The sequence below is a fragment of the Mytilus californianus genome, unplaced genomic scaffold, assembly GCF_021869535.1.
Source record: "Mytilus californianus isolate M0D057914Y unplaced genomic scaffold, xbMytCali1.0.p SCAF_8, whole genome shotgun sequence".
Classification (NCBI taxonomy): Eukaryota; Metazoa; Mollusca; class Bivalvia; order Mytilida; family Mytilidae; genus Mytilus; species Mytilus californianus.
Window position 1 is genome coordinate 106,491,431 of NW_026262734.1, and position 21,030 is coordinate 106,512,460.

General features: G+C 31.3%; 1 protein-coding gene across 1 annotated transcript; it reads left to right on the forward strand.

The window, feature by feature from the left end:
* Nucleotides 1-15,921: 15,921 nt before the first annotated feature.
* LOC127711567 (uncharacterized) lies at nt 15,922-19,522 on the forward strand. Its single transcript, XM_052217660.1, has 2 exons — nt 15,922-15,936; nt 18,684-19,522. The coding sequence occupies exons 1-2, from the start codon at nt 15,922-15,924 to the stop codon at nt 19,335-19,337; spliced, it is 669 nt and encodes a 222-aa protein (XP_052073620.1). The 3' UTR covers nt 19,338-19,522.
* Nucleotides 19,523-21,030: the final 1,508 nt, after the last annotated feature.

A 21,030-nucleotide genomic window follows, 5' to 3' on the forward strand; every position in this document is an offset into this window, starting at 1 on the left:
GTCATGGTTCACATATTTACAGGCCCATAGATATAAAAACAACTGATTATTAGCTATGTCATGGAATAAATATGTTCTGCCCCATGAGAATAAAGACAACAGGTTATAAACTGTGTCATATTACACTTATTTCTGGAATGAAAATATACACACAACTGCTTTAAGCTATGCCATAAAACACAATGTTAAGCTTTAAATTTTCCACTTTTATGTAAAAAAAAACTCACACACATATGGTAACGTAAAGTAACAAACAAAAGTTCACCATGCATAGTTATGTAATCTCCATGAAGTGTAACATAATTGTGACTGTGGTGAATTAGGTTCAGTTGTGCCCAGTCAGGAAATGTCATGACTTGCAGATATTTACTGATCCATTCCAGGTCTCCTTTTTTGTTGAAATTGTAACCTCCAATCCAATAGCCATCGTCAATAATCTATAAAAACGTAATATTATAATATAATCAATTCTTAGACAGAAAGGCTAAAATCAAAACTAAATATTTCTAAAAGCCACAAACTCTCATTTCAAAAGAGGTATTCGTGATTTATTATAATCCTTTATTGGAATACTTTTGATTTACGAAGTATTTATAGGCTGCTTGTAATCAATAAGTAAAAATGATGTCAAGGGAGGGGTTTTAATAATATAAGTAGAAAAAAGGCAGACAACTCAATGCCCATTATAAAACAGATCAATAAAACTAAAAAACGTAGTCCTCAAAACACAACTAATAGTGAAAACCTCCTAAATTGTAATTTCATAATCTTTAGAATTTGGGGCAGTACAATTGATCGTGTCCCAAAATGAGAGTAACGTTATGCCATTGGTTAGATGTCTATTGTTAAGGACATTGTAAGCCGCCCACATTCCTTCGACTACGCTTTTTTTTTAATATTACTAAGACATGTCAGACTGCATGAAATTTGGATATGATAAATTAAGGTTTTGCATTCTAGTAGACATTCACATTTTCAATGCTAGAATTTTTGCATTGGCTATTCATTTCTTTTTTTACAAAACCGTAACAGACTGGTTATTATAACTTTACCTACAATTACTTCATTCCGTGCATACAGCAAAAACAAATGCTGGTATGATCTATGTTACTGATCATGAAAATTGCATTTAACATGCACATTTATCTAAGGAAGAATTAACCTTGATTTTGACTGCTTTGATTCATTTCGAAAGTCAGTTCTTTGTTTCACCAGCAGATGGTGTTGTTATAAATTAGAGCTAACAGTAGTTTACTGATGTTCAAATCTCAAAAATACGTTCAGAACATACAACTCAAGGTGCACTACTTAAATATGAGGAAATTGCAAATTGAAACTCCAAAAGGAACGACACCGGATGCGTCGACAAGTTTAAAATATGATGAAATAGCTAGAATTTTTAAAGCACTTATACGCAGAAAAAGTTATAAATGACAAATATGATTATTTTAATTTTTTTTAGATGAATGTCATGAATTGTTATTCTTTCTGAAAAGCAAAATATCAATTTTATATTTTACTTTATTGGGCCTTTTTAACTTTTTTTATTCGAGCGTCACTGATGAGTCTTTTGTAGACAAAACACCCGTCTAGCGTACACAATGTTAATCCTAGTAGCTGTGTTTAAATCATAAACATTCGATTGGTGTATTCTTATAGATGTGGTATCATGTGTGCCACATTTATGAATCCCGTAAAAATCACAATAACAGCTAAATAAATAATAGTTTTCATCACTAATAAAAATTGTAAAAGCATCACTATCATTATCAATTAAACTACCTTCATTGTATGTCTCTCTTTTAACATTTTCTGTTTGACAAGACTTCGGTGAGTTATCCTGGTTTAGGGGGGGGGGGGGGGGGTCAAGTCTCTGCTTTTAACACCTTTAGTGTTTGGGTTTCGATTTTTGAGTTTTGAGATCCCTTGTTATTTTATTTTAAGGCTCCCCTTGTGTGTACAATCCGTTGGGTTTCGATGTTTGAGTCCCCATTAAAAATTGTCTTGACGTCATCTACCTGTGTTATTCCGGGGAATGTTTGAAAGGATCTTTTGTTTTAAGACTTAATGCAGATTTCAGATAAAATATTTTTTGGTTTACACATTAATCTAATAGTTGCTAGTGTTGTCCTACTTAATTGTGGGATGTTGACAATTTGATAGTTTCTGAAAGTTCTAAAATTAAATTAATGGATAATTTATTGATAACAGAGCGGTAGTCTCGGTGAAAACTATACCGTCATGTACCGGTTACTTGGTTTTGCAAAGGTTAAAACAGAAAAAAAAAACATCTAACAAACAAATAAGTTGTTAACTTCAATGTCATTTTTTCTCATTTGCAATCATACCATATCTTCTTAATTAAAAACAAACATACAAAAACGATAACAAAAATAATTAAATGCAGGAAAATACTACAAAGACACCAATCGATATTTCTCATATATAATTTTATTTCTTGAATCGTACCAATACATTTTGTACTTACGTTGACGTTCTTTCTTCTTAGTTTTTTTTTGATAAAATCATTTTTTTGTGTTTCAATTTTCACCAGTTTTCTTCCTTGATGTATGCAGCTCTCCTTTAATCGATATACGAATTGGCGTGAACATGTAAGAGCCAACTTTATTTTTAAAAAGAGGAAAAAAAAGTTATAGGAGTAAAATGGAAGATTCTCATCCTAACTGATGCTTAAATAATATTAATACTTAAATCATACACAATTTGCATTTTTATTTTTTTCCACTTTTTTTTAATCAAGATAAAAATACACTACATTCTTAAATTCTTAAATGGGTATAAACTATCCTTAAGAAAATAAAATTAATTATGACTTTGTTTGTATCAAACAATAGTAAAAGAGAAATATTGAAATAATAATACGCTATGAGCAGCCTTTTTTGTTTAATATTGAAAAAAAAAGTAATAAAGAAAACACTGGTATATTATTGACATGCAAGACACAATTAGACTTCGTTTTGGTCCGTATGATTTCATCGTGAGTTGGAGATGGGATGTGCATTTGCTCAGCATGCTCAGTTAATAAAAAGTTAAGAATGTTAACTGTCATAAGTGAAAGAAGGGAGCCAACGGGGAGTTCTGTTTTGATGACAGATTCGGCCCAAAAATCATTTTTATACAGGTAAAACGATGATCTATGACATAAAATCAAACAAACTATCACAAATTGTCATAAAAATATTGCACGTACTTGTCTGTCTATTTACATTTTATTTATGTCAATATTTGTAATTCTAATATGTGATTTAAGTATGTTATGAATCAAATTAAGCTAAAACATGTACCCCATCAAATCAACTGCAAAATTAAAACATAAAAAAAATTAGATATACAATAACTATTTTGGCTGTTCTGTTTTGGAGATAACAAAAGTTTTATAATTGGGTTTGAACACACATAATGATACATGACATTTGTCATTGGAATTGAAATCGATATCATACGTCTGTATGTCATCTTGGGATCGATAAAATGTGTAAACCTTATAAAACGTGTCTGCTATTTTCTTGTTGATATTGACTTTGTAATTTTAGTTTATAGATATTGTCCAATATAATACAATGTACTTCCATGTATTTGTGAAATCATTGCGAAAATGAGACTATTTGTATCTAATAGACACAATCAATAGACACAATCGTATAATATAAAAAAAATCATAAAAATGAAAACAACACGTTATAAATTTTATGCGTCCGAACCGCTTTTCTGGATTTACCTCAATAGTTTAACAGAAGATCTATAGTATTGGTTAAATTCAAGCACTAATATTCTGCTTTAGAGATGATTTAGAGCTTGCAATAGTGTATAGATATTAGAAAAAAAACTGACGAATATATGCTCATCTCTTATTTCTCGTTTTGTGTCACTAGGCCATCAATTATACAGTTAAAAGATTAGTCTTTTAATAGACGAGTTGTATTTCTTAGTACAATATAATACTTGTGAAAAGAAATTATGTTCAATACTTCATACGACATATCTTGATATTTATGAAATGTTATTTTAAATTTTCAAGTTTTTATAATGCTTAAAGCTGCATGCATCTCGATTGTCAGATAATAAGTCGCATTTGAAAACGCTAACCTTGCCTTTTCATGTAATAATAAATGATAGCAAATTATAGCATATTCTAATATGACTTTCTTTCGCTTTGGAAACAAATCCATGTTCTAATTCCAATAAAACATGGGTTGCGCCTGATTGATGTCACAATTGAAATTGCAACGCCAGATGTATTTTTGTCAACATTTTACACCTCGCTAACCCTCGGTATAAAAATATTGACAAATAAAATGCCTACCAATGTTAAAATGAGCATAAATCATTGCATGAAAGAATTATTTCTTAATTTTAAGTTCTAATTGATACAGAATCTTTTTATACGGAATCCAATAAGATGCATGACATGCATGAAACAGATCTAATTAGATGCATCACATATATATTTTTGAAATTATTTTCTCATCAGTGATGTTCGAAATTACATATCTGGATACACAGCTACTTTTGCATAGGTACTATTTCTGTACCAAAAATATGTAGTACTGGAAATCGACTTTTAATATTCAGTACTATTTTGTTACTTTAGAATTATTGTAATATTTAGGTACCTGTATTTTACAGTACTTGATTTGTACTTGAAATTTAAGTACGTACTACAGTTCTTTTTTATTCATGTTAAAGCATCGTTACATTTTCAGCATTTTGAAAGTTTGTCTATTTCAAATCTCTTAAAGTCATGATTTTCAAACATGGAATATTGTGATCACTGTGGTTACTATTTCTGTACCAAAATTTTTAGTACAAAACAAGTACTGTATAATACAGGTACCTAAATATTACAATAATTTAAAGTAAAGAAATAATACTAAATATTAAAAGTAAATGTCCAGTACTACAGATTTTTAGTACAGAAATAGTACCTATGCAAAAGTAGCAGTGTAGTGCATAAAAATTAAAAGCTTTACCCCTCCCCAAATGAGGCAGACAAATACAATAAAAGAATACCTGTCAATCAGGATGATAACATAAAAACTTATCAAACGAAACAGCTTTTATTTCACTAGAAAATTCTAAATAAAGAATATCAAAAATATATTTTGTGAGTTCACACGAATTTAGAATTTAAATTCAACTTTATGATTAAAGTAAGTTTCTGATTGACCAGTTTGACAAGAACTGCTATATAGATAACGTTTTGTGTATTTTTTTCAAATGTTTCTTAATGGTATTGTGTTTCCTTCGATTAACCGTGACAGTGCAGTATTTTAAGAAACAAAAGTTATAAAATACCATGTCAGATCATACAAATTCAGTAAACTTGTATAACCAGAGATAATGTAGAATCCATGATTTCCCAAGGATTAGGCATATTCACTAAAACCATTTGTGATTCTATAGATGCCATAAAATGACCATTGATTTCATATAATCACTGAGCATTTGAATCATTGTTTTACAAATTACTTGACATGATTTCAGAGATGATCAATACTATATAAATAAAACATTATCATAATTATTGTCATGAACAAACATGCTTACATTGGTGTTTGTCCAGTTCCGATGATAATCTATAATAGAATATACCGATGAACTAAAGCGCATACAGTCATTGAGCTTTGACACATGTTTGATTTAACTAAAATGGAAAGAATACATTCATTGTAAACCACTATTGTAAAGCTCATTACACATTTCACGACTCTGCAGTTTTCTTAAGATTCCAATAGCACGAATCAGATGTTGTAATGCTTGTATTATGTTTGTTTTGTATCTTATCATAGTTTTGGGGTGTTATGTTATGAATTAGCTTCTTTTGAACCTATTTTGATGAAACCACATAAATAATTCTGTTTAATTCCTGATTTAACGGTCATCGGCAAAGATTGATAGTTATATTTTATGTGTGTAACGCCACGTGCAGCACACTTGGCTATATCATGGTGACCATTTGTTATGGGTAGAGGTACCTGGAGTACCCAGATATAACTACAATTGGAGTCGAACGCATATTGCCACGAGCTAGGTTAGAACTCACAACTTCAGAGTTGACAAGCTAGTTCTCACTGTAGATGAACTTTTTAGACCACTCGGCTAAGGAGACTCTTCATTGGCGAAGAAAATCGTTTCTTTTACATTTGTTTCATAGAAATAAAGATTAGTCAAATTAACTTTCTAACGTTACCATATGTTGCATGATTTTACTCACTAGTACTCAAATGTCTCTTGAGAATCAGTTACTAATGATAACATCAATGTAACATAATGAACATTTATTCAAATGATCAGGCGTGTAGAACATAACCTAAATGAAATCAAATATAATTATTGTTTCAGAATGTATCAACTATACCTTCGGAATAAACTGCATGTTATCGCTTGAAATAATATATAGAACATCCAAAACGTTATCAAATAAGTTAAGAACAAATCGTCTTTCAAAAAAACCTCTTCAATGATACTAGGCTAATCATATGTTACGCCTGGCGCGCGTCTCGTGTATTCGTTTACACGAGACTCATCAGTGGCGCTCGAAACATAACAGTTGCATGAGTTGGATGAAACATTGTTTTTCGTTTGCTATTAGACATAATGGTTATATTTTCATGTGTGAAATGCAAAATTTATTGTATTCAACTAGTGCAGAAAAATTTTACAAACTTATTGACTGGTTATATGTTGAGGTTATGATTATGATATAACATATATGTTATACTAAGTAGTAAATACACGTGCATTTTATACAGAGTATAAAAACTATCGGTTGCAACCTTTCTGTATCGGTCTTCTCTGATGACATCGATATCAGTCATGGTTGCAAATGTATTATCAACCCCGAAATAATATAATTAAACTATATTTTAAGAAAATAATAAAGTGTATATGATATATCGATCAACAACGCTTAATTAGCTGCGCTTTTCGGATCGAATTGGTTCCGCCGAATTATACGGTTGTAATGATGAAAAAGCCATACATATACATATAATAAGTTACATAGTGTCCTCGTGACCTAATACGATATATATGGGGTCAATAAATTCCATATGGGGTGAGAGCGAAGCATACTGCGTAACAAATTTATCTTATCGACTATCTGAACATCTGGCAAGACTACTGGCCTATTAAAGTGCATGATTAAATCTTCCATATTAAGAACCTACTTCCATTGGTCTATACAAAAAAAAAATGACAACAGTATACAACTTGTTAGCTTTCATGTGTGTGTTTGCATTTATTTTCCGTCGTTCATCATTAGTTTGGTCATCTGCTGTTTGGCCGAAACGTTTCATTGAGATTTGTCTTCAACGTCATGTTGTTTTTATAAAGGGACTTTACACCACTACTAACCGTGTATTAAAATAAACCACGCCTACTAACCACATATTAAATATACATGGTCTCCACGCGGTCGCTTTTAACTAATGATATTCCTAGACATGAATAGGAGGTTATATAAATATATATATATTGTGATTCAAGCTTAACGAGTACAAAAAGAATGTATGTTTTGAGACAATGTGGGTTTGTTTTAGTTATACTGCAACTCTTAAAACTGTTGCAAATGAAATTTTTGAGAGAAATCAGAATTGTTGAATTTGGAACGGAGTACGGAAAAAAATCATTACAAAATTACTTGCTGCAAAATAATAAAAAAAAACCCCATATATGCGCTGATAGTAGTAAGAAATTTAAGTTGCTTTCCATTAGTTATCCTTCGCATGAACGTCCATCCTACATCCTCTTCCGTTACAACAGAACAATTTCCCGAATAGTCCAAACTACATATCAAGGTCTCATTTGCAAAACTTGTCTTACAAAATAACTCATGAACAAAACATAAAAGAACACAATCAATTACCGATGATGAGTACAGTTTCTTTGTATTCAAATTAGCTGGAATTACCCAAATGTATGGATATGTTAAGCCTTTTATTATCGTTTACAAGATCATGGATTGAAAGGTAATAAAAGACAATATGAAAGTAAAAGGTCAATTTGTTTATCAAATAATTAAATATCATTTCTGAATCAGATGTTTACGATCTGAAGCAATCTTATATATATAACTTATATATTGATACTTTCACTCCTTATACAGTTTCATAAAATTTGACTAATATTATTGTGAAAAGAAAGTTTGTATTAATTGAATGCATTTTTGTTTTTATTTCTTGAAAGAGTTTTACCGGTAAGTAATTTTCCGGTACCTACACAAAGGAAAGGAAGATGCATATAATTAACTTTAACGAATGATGAATATAAACATTGCAGAGATTTTGTTGGACAAAACTGCATGTTTAAAATTCCAATACATTACTTTACATTTACCAACATAACATTCGTTTCAGAATATTGATTTTTTAAACAACATTCCTTACGATAACCAACATAGAATCTAATATGGCAAAATTTTGATCAAGTTCCCGGGCTTTGTCACGAGGGGATTTTTATTTTTTGATTTATTTCCGGTTCCTAGAAATTCTCTTTCTTTTATGTTGCGATTTTATGTTGAAACAGTCATTTTGCAAATTTGAAAACTGAATTACCGTTATTACACACAACGTACGCTTCTGAAAACTGACAAGGGTTGAAACAATATTGGACCAAATCAATTTTATTATGTCACAATGTACTACTCATTCTATTGTTTCTTCCCTGAGATAATCACCAGCCTAGTTGTCAGAACTTCTGTGTTGACAGGAACTATCGATGACTGTGTATTGTTTAACGTTGTTTGATGTCCGTATTCTGAATCTGGCTTCATAAAAAGTAATTAAAAAGACTGAAGGAAGCCGGAATAGTATGTTTCCGGGTCTAGGCAACACATGTGCCGACAGAATATCACTGTTCTTCATGAACATATCTGCCTATCGTTCATTTTGGATGCTGATTTGATGGAAGTTTGATCTGAGTTCAAAAACAAGTCGGCCAGAAGAAGTGCATAATTAGTAACCATTGAAACACCAACTGACTGTTGAAATATCAATCTAACAAACGCAACCAATGTGTTGTCGATTTCCAGCATGTTGATGATTTCATCTTGAGTATATTTGTTTTTGAATCAGTGACGTTCTTCACAAAGAACTATTCTTCATGATCTAAAACAAGAAAATTATATCTATCAACATCGTTTTGTAAGAAAAGCGCTGGTTAATGAGACGATGTATTCGATCCTTCAATTGAGCAAAGGAATACAAAGTATTAGTGTAAAGCACAACAAATATCAATATTTGAATAACACCGGTGATTAAATATACCTCATCACAATTTTTCTGAATGCCATCTGTCACTGTAGAAACAATGGTGGTTAGAATTGTAGAACGATATTAAGTCGAACATCTTGACAACCCGGCCTATATCGTATAAATAAGAGATTTGTGAAATTATGTATCCAGTTTCTTGATTGAGCCCATTGTAAGTAGTAGATTTTGGATGCGCTTCTAAATGCATGACAGAAAAGCTTTGATCCAATCAGATAGAGTGTCCATTTTATGTTCATCTGGCAAGCTCTTTATCTATTTTCTGGCATGGTCATCAACTACATCCATCAATAACCTGAAGTTTTTCATCCAGTTAATGGACAGCGTAATTCCCTATTCCGGGTCTTCGGCTAGCAACTCTCTTAGTTCTTAATTGTTTACGATGCCAAGGTCTCCAGTAATAACATGACCAATAGATTGCTAATATTGGAAGCATCTAAACCCTTATTTTCGAATTCTACACTAAAAACATCTACGCATTTCCGCATTTCTGCAAGAAGTTGTCACGGGTTTAATTAGTCCATAACCATTGCAATCAATCTGTACTTATGACAATTTGAACAGCCAATAACGGAAATGTTTTGTTTGTTTTTGTTGCACTTCGGTGTTCTTGTTGTTCCTTTGTTTTCCTCTTATAGTTGATGTTTTCCCTCGGATTTGGTTTGCAATCCGGATTTGTTTTCTCTCAATCGATTTATGACTTTTAAACACCGGTATACTACTGTTGCCTTTATTTGGGCCACTTTAAATGATGAATTGAGCTTCAACAAGCATGGTATGGAAAGCAGTTGAATTCAAATACAGTGATGTTATTGAACAAAATATAACGGAACATCCATAGACACGGTGTGAATTGCAGGTGGTGTTTATCTTAGATGACCATGACCCTTCTTACATCGAAGTATTAGATAATTCGTTGATATCTTTACATATTTCCCGTTCAAAATACCTACATCATCCATTCTATCGTGGCATACGAATTAGGAATTGCTATTCCTAAATGTTCTCTTTGTCAGCAATATTAATTGTTTTTGTTATGACATTTGGGAAATGCTATATTGTTTCTATAAACTCACGACTTTCACCACAACAATGGAATGGTCAGTCTGGTTAAAGTGTTTATAGAGAAATTTATTGTGATCCGATGCATTAGTATTGACCGGTGAACAATCATTCTTTCATTAAGTCTTTGCCGTGTTTCATCGACATATATCAGTGCACAAGGACTACATAAATAACCGTACGAAATATTAGAACTAATACAATTCATATCCTAACGAATACGAATATTGTAACATTTAATGGTTAAGTTACTTTGACAATAGTTATCAGTAATGATTAGACCACACGTTTTACAGTTTTTGCGATTACATTTAAAAATAAAACAAAGTTGCGAAGTGTCTTGTCATTTAAATCTAATATATCTGAAATTTGTTTAGTACAGGGCCGAATATCAACAACTTTTGTCGGAGTTTTTGTAATACAAAGAGGAATCTGAAGACTGACAAAATCTTTTCATGACATCATTTAAGTTGATCGTCTGGACACCTATTTCACTCGGAGGTATTTTTGGCTAAATCTGATTGACACCTTTTTATCCTGAGCGCCGTATCACTCAGTATGTTGGTTCCTTTTCAACTATTTAACATGCAGTTGAACTACTGCATGTACCTTAACTGTAGATATAGTCAATTATATCATTAACTTTAACAGAAAAAAAATATAATCCATACACGTATGTATGACACGTTCATATCGAAAAAAAAACTGTTTCATCCAACAGCATACAGAATCAATAATATATTTGGAAACACAGTAGTATTAATTCTTTTTTTCATTTTTTTAAAATTTACCTTCTGAAACAATTGAAAAAAAATAGAATCAAACATTTTTTTTTAAGAAACAAGGACTTTGTTCGAGTGCTGTATATGCTTACTGAACAATTACAAGGAGCAAGAGCGTTGTGTTGAACTTTTAATGAAATCATTTAAAAGAGGCATTCAAAACTCAATGTAATGTATTGTAAAGAAAACAATTTGTTTCTATTTTCTTTATATTATCGCAAAATATTATTGATTTCTCATTAATCAAAAATATAATTCTTTAACAAACAAATTTCTGTATTTGCTTCCTTGTCTTTTTTAACGAATGCAAACACACAGTTATGATTTTGAATGAAATGTAAAATTTATTTAAAAATGATCCATGATTATTAAAACAAAACACTAATATCGTTTTATGACCTAGCATAAATAGATATCATACTATCAGATTATTTCACTACATGTACGTTTCAAAAGAACTTTTGATTGGCTGACAAATATCGAAAGGCATCCCAATAGAATTTAAAATTCCAGACCATGCTGACAGCACAATTTCAAAACAATACATTGTTGTGACATATTTGTTTTCGTTTATTATTTTGTACATAAATTAGGCCGTTAATTTTCTCATTTAAATTGTTTTACATTTGTCATTAAAGGGGTCTTCTATAGCTGACTATGCGGTATGGGCTTTGCTCATTGTTGAAGGCCGTACGGCGACCTGTAGTTGTTAATTTATGATTTCTTTGGTCTTTTGTGATGGGTTGTCTCATTGAAAATCATACACACATCTTCTTATTTTTATATAGGAAAACAAAACACAAATGTGATTATTATTATTTCCCGTTTTAGCATAACAATGTAAATGTAGGTATTAAATACTTCTTTTTGTAGCTTTATAGGGTTATAAAAGCGTTACGTTATACAACATGTGATTTGGCAAACGCTTTTACACTCCAAAAAAAAAACTGCAAAAAGAAGCATCAAATTTTTATATATAGTTTATCTACACAGTTCATAACTGTGAAATCTAGCATGTTTTACCATCGTACGATAATGTCCTCACATGAAGGATATAATTCAAATATCAGGATTTCTAAACGCGACAGATAAAAAAAAATTATCCCAAGTCGTTCAGCGATGATTAAACTTGTACGTGTCTTCCCGATTTGTTTTCATATCGAACTTTATCTACCGATTGTTATTCAGAATCACCTGCTGTGTGCAGTGCGACCCGAATAAGACGTATTTATTCTTATGAGGTAAAAAAAAAATACTACCATACGCGAGTTTTTCTCTGTCACTTATACATCGTTAAATTTGAGAATACATTACTAAGCATATTTATTTAGTTATTTGTATACGTGGTCATTTTATAATGATTGGCCCACTACCTTGTTATGTATTATAAGGAATGATTGAACATTATTAATTTTATTACATGTTTTTTTTTAAATATACAGATGGGGCATGATTATAAGTCGACTTAGTAGTAGGAGTATAGATATCAACAAGTTGGGATATCCCCTTTATCGTCGGTCAGTATTATATAACCATTCAAATGAGGTCAGACACACTATTCGACAAATTAAACTTTTAGTTTTTTAATTCTATTAATACTTCCCCTTTGTGGTTTGATATGTTAATAACCGTAGACAATATCCAAGTACTTAAACCACTTGTATTAGCACTTACTAAAGTTACAGATGGTTTCCTTTCTTATAAGTACTGTCTTGTTGTTATGTTGACAGTTTATCTGTTATTTTATTTGAATATTTTTGTCATTTTCTAAAGTACTTTTGGACTAATATTGAATTAACAATCTTCTATCTATCTAACATATGTTTTTTTTGTTCTGTTGTGACAAGCGTTGTCAATGACATTTAATTGGTATCACAGATGAACACGTTTATGTTCGTCGATTGTGACTGAACCGAATACTGCTTATCACAGAATTTGTACTTTCATAAACAGCATGACAGATGCCACATGTGGAGCAGCAACTCAGTTTGTACAACCTATGGAGAAATGATACTTCTGTGTTGACATGAAATATCATTTATGTGTTCATATTGTCTAAATTTGCTGTTTATAATTAGAATAACCCGAACAATAAGCATTCCTATAAAAGGGCATAACTTGTTTACATCCACTTCATTTGAACTTTGGTGGATATTTGTCTCATTGACTATCATACCACATCTCTTTATTTTTATATTAGTTATATTTTGCACAAACTTTCGGATTTTTTTTTATTTAGCCTTCCAACTGTTCTGAATTGAGCGCCACTAATAAGTCTTATTTAGACCATACGATCTTCTGGCGTACCAAAATATGAGACGAGTATATTTGATGAGTTTTTACACCCTTTGATTTTTGGTTGGGTTCGTATTACTATATCTTTAGTTTTCTTTGTAATATTTTTTCTATTTTTGCTTGTCTTGTCGTCAGTTTTATTTGTGGTGATGTCTCTTTAATGTTGGTATAATAAATTTCGATTGTGTACTTTGTATCTTCTCTCTCTGAGATAACAATAAAATAGCCTTTAAAATCAATAACAAATTTGAAAATTTTCACAATTTTTGGATATTTATAAGTAAATAAAGTGAACAGAATTGAAGAGTTTTTTTTATAAAATGACTGCATTATTTCTGTCGAATTTCCCGATTGGTGTGCACCATTTTGTTTATAGTTGCTCAATGTCTATTATTGGGCTGATATTTCGTGTACTCGACATTTGCACTAATTATTTGATTAATACAATTGTTGATTGTCTATCTTTACATGACTGATAAAGCCAGGGTTTCCGCTGGAAAAATTGTGGCGATTAAAATTCATTATTGGCGAAAGAACTTAGTGAAAGAAATATAACGGTTCGACTTCGTCCATCTTGTTTACTTTTTTTCGGGTTTCTCGGACTTTGTCTGTGATCAGACAAAAATGGGAATTTACCTTGAACTCGTTACCATTTTGATAGAAAAACAATAATCAGCTGATTGTATTCTTTAGCTATCGTCAATAATGGACTAATTAATATACGTGTTGATTGTATTGTTTACTGAAATGGTGTGATGATTAAATGGCTTCACATGTCACCTTAAGGATTTGTTTTTACAACTTTGATAGAAATAATTGCTTTGAATTGGGTACTTCACAATTGTTTAAGCGACGCACGTGTTTGAAGCATAGTTTTACGTCTCAACTTTTTCTTTTACCTATTGATCGGTAAAGAAAACTGTTGTTACATGTTATGAAGAAAAATATTCAAAATTAAGAAAAATCTCTGACTTTAGTTTCCCTCAGTTTTAGTTTGTAACCCGGATTTGTTTTTATCTCTATTGATTTATGAGTTTCGAACAGCGGTATACTACTGTTGCCTTTATGTAGTTTTTATCCTTCAACTAATCGCGAAGTATCCAATAAATTTATAGAAGAATAATCCCGTGTTCCCCGAAGTCCAAAATTATGATTTCATGATCAATATTTCAATTTTACAGTATCTTTTAAAAAGTAAATGTTTGTTATAATTAAGTGTTTATTTATTAAAATGTACATCAAAAATAGATATATGATATACAGAATTATAGACAACAATGCAACAAATTGAAGTTAATGAAGGAACACTTGAAACGAAAAACATGTTTATTTTAGTTGGCGAAAAAAAATTAAAGGTGGCGAAAAATATTTTATTTTTTCGAAAGAGGTGGCGAAAAAAATAAATTGACCCAGAGGAAACCCTGAAAAATGCGAAGCATGATTTTTTTTTTTAATAACTCGATACAAAAAATAAACAGAATAAGGCAGCCTGGTAATTGATAGATTGCAAAGTACGTCATCCAAATTTAAAAGCTACATGTATCTTTGTTTTTGAACAAACAGACAATTCTCCTACACTAAAAGAAAGACAAACTATACCAAAAGGACATTAAAACTCATAAATCGAAAATAAACTGACAAATCCAAGGCAAAAAAAGAAAAGTACCAAATGACAAACAACAGTACACAAAACACAAAAAAACCGACAACTAAAGACTGAGCAACACGAAACCCACCAAAAATATGTGCTATTGACGGGTAAGCAGATCCTGCTCCACATGTGACACTCATCGTTTTAACAATACTAATTATACAGTAATAAACAAACTCAATTTTGATAAGAGAGCCAACTTTTGAATGTGAAGACAGTCTGGTTTTGTGTACTTTATACATACCAATCCCTCTGCATCGTATCCTTCTTTCTTTATTTATTTATGAATCAACTAATGATAATTTTGTTTCACCTTTAATCTACATCTCTATTATATATTTATTAGCAACTATTTCGGAATTTATTATTATCGAAAATAATGTCTAGGAAGTCATTTCAATCTTTGTCAATAGACATGATATCGAACAATCAATGGTGGAAACATTAAAATTAATATCCCCTGTCGTCTTATATAAACTCTAACGTATCGTAAAATTCCTCTGGTATTTGCTTGCCAGAGACTACCGATATATTTTGACCAATAATGTCAACAGTATTTAAACACGACTTGCAAATCAGGAACATATAAAAGCGAGGGATTATTGAACATTTAAAATCAAATACACTGATGAAAAGGTAATCTCGGAAAAACTACTGAATAGGAATCTTGTAGGGAGATTTATGCTAAGTATCTTCCGAAATATTCCAATTTGTTTTCCATCAATCTATTTATAGTTTAACATCCTGATTTAATGATATATAAATTAATGTATTTTACTACATTTCATTACTTTAAGTTTCCTAATTATTAACTTGACCAAAAACATAAGCACACCACACGATGAATTACTTTGATGTAAGTAGAATTGTAGTCATGTTTAATTCTGTACTTAGAAAATCAATGGGTAAGAGATCATTTCCTGCAATTACACTCTCTGAGGGTGTTGATGGGGTTAACAGAATAGACAATAATGACCCAAAAAAAAAAAAAATAATGAATAGACAAAAAATAAAAAATAAAATTAAAGAATCGAGAATCATTGGGTGCAAAATAGCATGAGTATTAGGAAATAACTTGGAAAATAAAAGAATAAGTTAATATAATACTGATTACAGAAATGAAGGAGGTACAGAATAAAGAAATCATATGATACAGATAGATTTCATAGTAAAGTAATTTTTATGACAAACAGAATAAGCGTTATTTTTAAAGATAAAGACATATGCTCCAAAAATCTAAGGAATATAGAAATGAAGGTACCCCGCCCCCACATCCGGACCCTCCTATCTACTTACATGTGGTAGTATGTTATTATTATCCGTTTTTAGTTGGTCTTTCATGGCCATTACTGTTTAAATAATTGTTAACATAATACTTGTTATACAGTGTGACAAAACATTCAGGACGAACTCGGTCATAAACTCTCGTCATGAATAACAACAAAGTTGTCCACACATATTAAAAATAAAGTCCGTTGGTGAACTCAAGTACAATTCTCTGAAGGGGTTGACTTAAAAATAACTTTGGATGAACTTATTCTGCTACTAAATATAAGAATGAAATTGTTGACTTCAAAATATATTGATGTGCTGCTGGTTCTCTTAGAAAAATTAATCTCTGTATTTAACTTCGAGATTTCAATCATAATATAATGACATTGAAAGCACCTTGCTATGATAGTGTGCCGTATGAATATTTTTTAAGCATGTATGACTCAACACGGATAGTTGAAATATGAATGTGTACAATTTTGCGAGAGGGGATATCCTTTTGCTGAAACACACGAAATCAAAACCGACTTTTTAGCTCTCCCGGCTCAAAGGGTAATGTGACTATTTACCATTCTTTGACGTCCATCGTCGTAAATTTAATCAAGGATCTTCTTCTTTGAAATTAGCTGATTAATTTCAACCAAATTGATGCCTAATAATACTTTGGATATCTACTGTTATATAGTGATTATTTGTGTATTCCTGTCAGTCAACGAACACGACCGCCATAGCTAAAACTTGAACATATGGGTTAAATGCAAAAAGGCAATAATTTTCTTATATCATGAAAACCATTATAAAATCATTGGATGACTTCTTTTAAGAGTATATGTCATAATGAGGTTTTTGACTTCTTTTTGCCTTTTGTTTGTCTATTTTGTCGAAAACATAGGAACAAACTGTTAACAGCAAAACTAATCAGCAATACAAGATTAACAATAATGCAAAACCCAAAACCATTTGATGACAAATTAAGGAGTTATTGCCCTTATATGACGACAAGTCTTTGTGTTTTTGCAAATTATCTCGATAACTGTATGAGATAGGTAGAAACAGTAAACAGCAAACAATGAAAAGATGATCTACAAAAAGGCTTAATATGACCGAAACCAGTTGAAGACTGCTTATATTAGTTATTGACCTTAACTTACGATTTAAAACTTGCTTCTATAATTTTGCCTATATCTCCTAAATTGTAAAAAATAGGATGAAACTGAAGACTTCCAAAGAGAGCGACTAGGAAGTTAGCAGTATCCTTTAACTTCACTTTCCGCTATAAAGATGATTTTCTCTAACTAAATAATTCAAAATTTGGTGACTATGTTGAATGCATCTATCCCATCGAACTTGAGATAAAGGATACAACCAATACAGTTAAGTCTGCCTCATATCTTGACTTACATCTAGAAATTGACAAGAGATTGGTTGAAAACAAAACTTTACCAGAAAAATGATGAGTTTAGCTTCCCAATTGTGAATGTTTGCATTTCTATGTAGCAACATTCCTGCAGCGCCTTCATACGGAGTATATATCTCCCAGTTTATTCGATATTTCTGGGCTTGTATTTCCATTCATAATTTCCTTGATAGAGGGTTGCTGCTTACAAGGAAGCTATTGAACCGAGAGTTCCAAGTGTTGAAGCTGAAAGCATCCCTTCGTAAATTTTACGGACGTCTTTACGAATTGGTGGACCGTTATGGAATGACGGATGTGTTCCAAATGTCGTAACCACAATCCCGTCCCCTTTTCACCGAATGTGACCTACCGAATTAGACTGATCTTCGGGTGTGTATTTACATGAGCAACACGACGAGTGCCATATGTGGATCAGCATCTACTTACCCTTCCAGAGCTTCTGACATCATCCCCAGTTTTTGGTGGGGTTTGTGTTGCTCTTTCTTTTTTTTCTTTCTATGTTGTGTTTTACGTTATGTTGTTTGTCTGTTTGTCTTTTTGTTTTTACCCATGGCGTTGTCAGTTTATTTTCTACTCATGAGTTTGAATGTCCTTTTAGTATCTTTTGACTTTTTTTCAAGATCTACAAAAAAATGCCATAAACCAAACAATTGGATGAGGAGTTTTTACTCTAAAATCCTTTTATATGCTGTATTTTGTGTTGATTGCTGTCTCTCATGTCGATGCCAAGTGTTGACATCCCCGTCTTTATATCTCATTGGCATTCATACCACATCATCTTTTTTTTATATATAAAAGTAAGAAAACAAGACATTTAATCAAACTAATATCTCAGTAAGGTCTCAAATTAATTAGTTACCACCATCTCAATGAAAGTGCAATTCACATATCTTAATTTCTGTTTTATTTTCTAGGTTTTCTGTTATATATCAGTAATAGTTTCGACATATTTCAACAAAGTACAGAGCTGTAATTGCACAGAGCCACCACAGAAGGATCTCGAAAACAGATTTAAATCTATAAATAATAATATAAACATGAAATCTTTATTCATGTATGAAGGCTGGGATAATTCTACTATTAACAACAAATTTGAGGAACTTTTACGCCAATCAACAGAATACCGGAATAGTGATACATGCCCTAAGAGACATATGAAATCACCAGAGAGTTTGAGTCTACGAACTTCATGTCCATGGTTTCCACACATGGAGACAATGGAGAACAGATATCCAAAGAATATATATGTAGCTAAAACCCACTGTAAATCATGTATAACAACAGATAGTCTTCAAAATACATATTGCAAATCGCTGGAACGTACTCTTACAATTCTAGTAAGAAGCAATGATATTGTTAATGGTATCTGTCAATATAAAGAAGCCAAATATAATGTACCGGTAGCTTTTGTTTGTACAAGAATATTAGAGAAGGTGAATGATCATGAACTCACTTCTATTCCATTAGGCTTTTTCGGAAAAACCTTATGGAGGCAAAGAGCAATAAAAGATCGTGAAACGACAACAATTCCACCAATAAGCGTCACACAAAATCAAATAGTTGGATGAAAACATAATACATATTGATTCAGAATCAGCCGGATATGTTATCCTCCTTCATAAATGTTTACTTGTCCTATCAGTTTTTTCGTATGATATAGGGCATGCGCATTTAACAAAGTGCATATCAGTTACTGTAAACCAACTTATTTTCGCTGATATTTTATTTTGCGTTAAGACATTTCTTTCCCTTTTCGCGGCGATTTAATTTCGCGATTTTTTAATTTACTTGAAGTATTTGAATAAGAAACGATCTAATTTAACATATTCGCGACAATTTGTATTCGCGTTATTTTTCTTTTCGCAAAAGTCGCGAAATAAAATATCCGCGAAAATAAGTTGGTTTAGAGTATTTATCTTCTGTATTTCTAATGAACTATGTGTTACGGAATAAAGTTATTTACAATGTTGTTTACCAATTAATTTTTTTCACTATAATATCATATATCACGTTCATACAAGCTATGAGTCAACACTTCAAAAGTAGGAGCATAGTTCAGGAGTGGTCTGCACTTTGAACACTTCGTATATTGATTCAACCGAATACTTACCATTTGTAAAAATAACAGTATATTTGACATACTTTAATCGTCTTGTTTAATCGATATACTTTTTATCAAGTTGTTCAAGAAACATTAAAAATTAGCCCGGAAATCCGTTGGTACAATTAAATAATTTGTATTACTCAGTCATTAGTTGTCTTTGAAGTTTTTAGTGTTCGCTTTCGTTGTCAGTTTTACTTCGACTTATGAGTTTTAAACACACCTCAATATCTTTCGCCTTTCTTGTTCAGTCGATTTTTTGAAATTCGTTACAACCTAGAAAGAATCAGGGAATACAACGACAAGATATTAATTATTAGATTGAAAATCAAGAGCAGTGATTTCATAAAACGTTATTTACCAAAAAACATAACTTAAGTATGCAAAATGATTATAAACGTACTGGTCATCATGCGAGGGATTTCTTTCTTCATATAATAAAAGTTGTCTATAAATAATATAAGTAAATTTATCGGGTTTGACTTTGTTATAAGCAGATGTTATGGCTGCTAACCCTTGTCTACTAATATGTTCAATTTGGCCGCCTTCATCATAGTCTTTTTATCGTCGTCATAGACATCCGTATCATAGTCATTTTGATATGCCTTATCAGCATGTTTCCGTCGAGCAGTGGGCTTGAATGTAACCTTTATTTTCTGTAAAAATATAGTAAATTTTCATTTAAAACCTATAATGATCCTAACTTTGAGACACTTTTTAATGTTAAAAATCAAAAGAAGTATTACAAAAATACAAACTCAAAGGCAAATTAATGTAAAAATGAGGTAGTCAATAAAACCGGACAACATCAAACCTCGACTATGTCAAAGAATGGAATGAATGGAAAAAACTGTAATATTTCTAACTTGGTACAGGCATTTTCTGAAGGAAATGATGCATTAAATCTGATTTTATAGCTAGTCAAACCTCCAACTTCTACGTTTATATTTCCGTTTTATTGACAAAATTTGGTGCGCAACCCAAACAGACATAATTGGTTAAAATGGTTTAAATTAGGACCCAGCCTACAAAACTGTGTAAACATACACCAAAGACATACAAATACTAATAGTACACGACTTGAATTTTTTAACAAACATACAAACATTGCTGACTTCAACGTCATTTGGTCTCTGGGGACGAGTTATCTCATTGGCAAC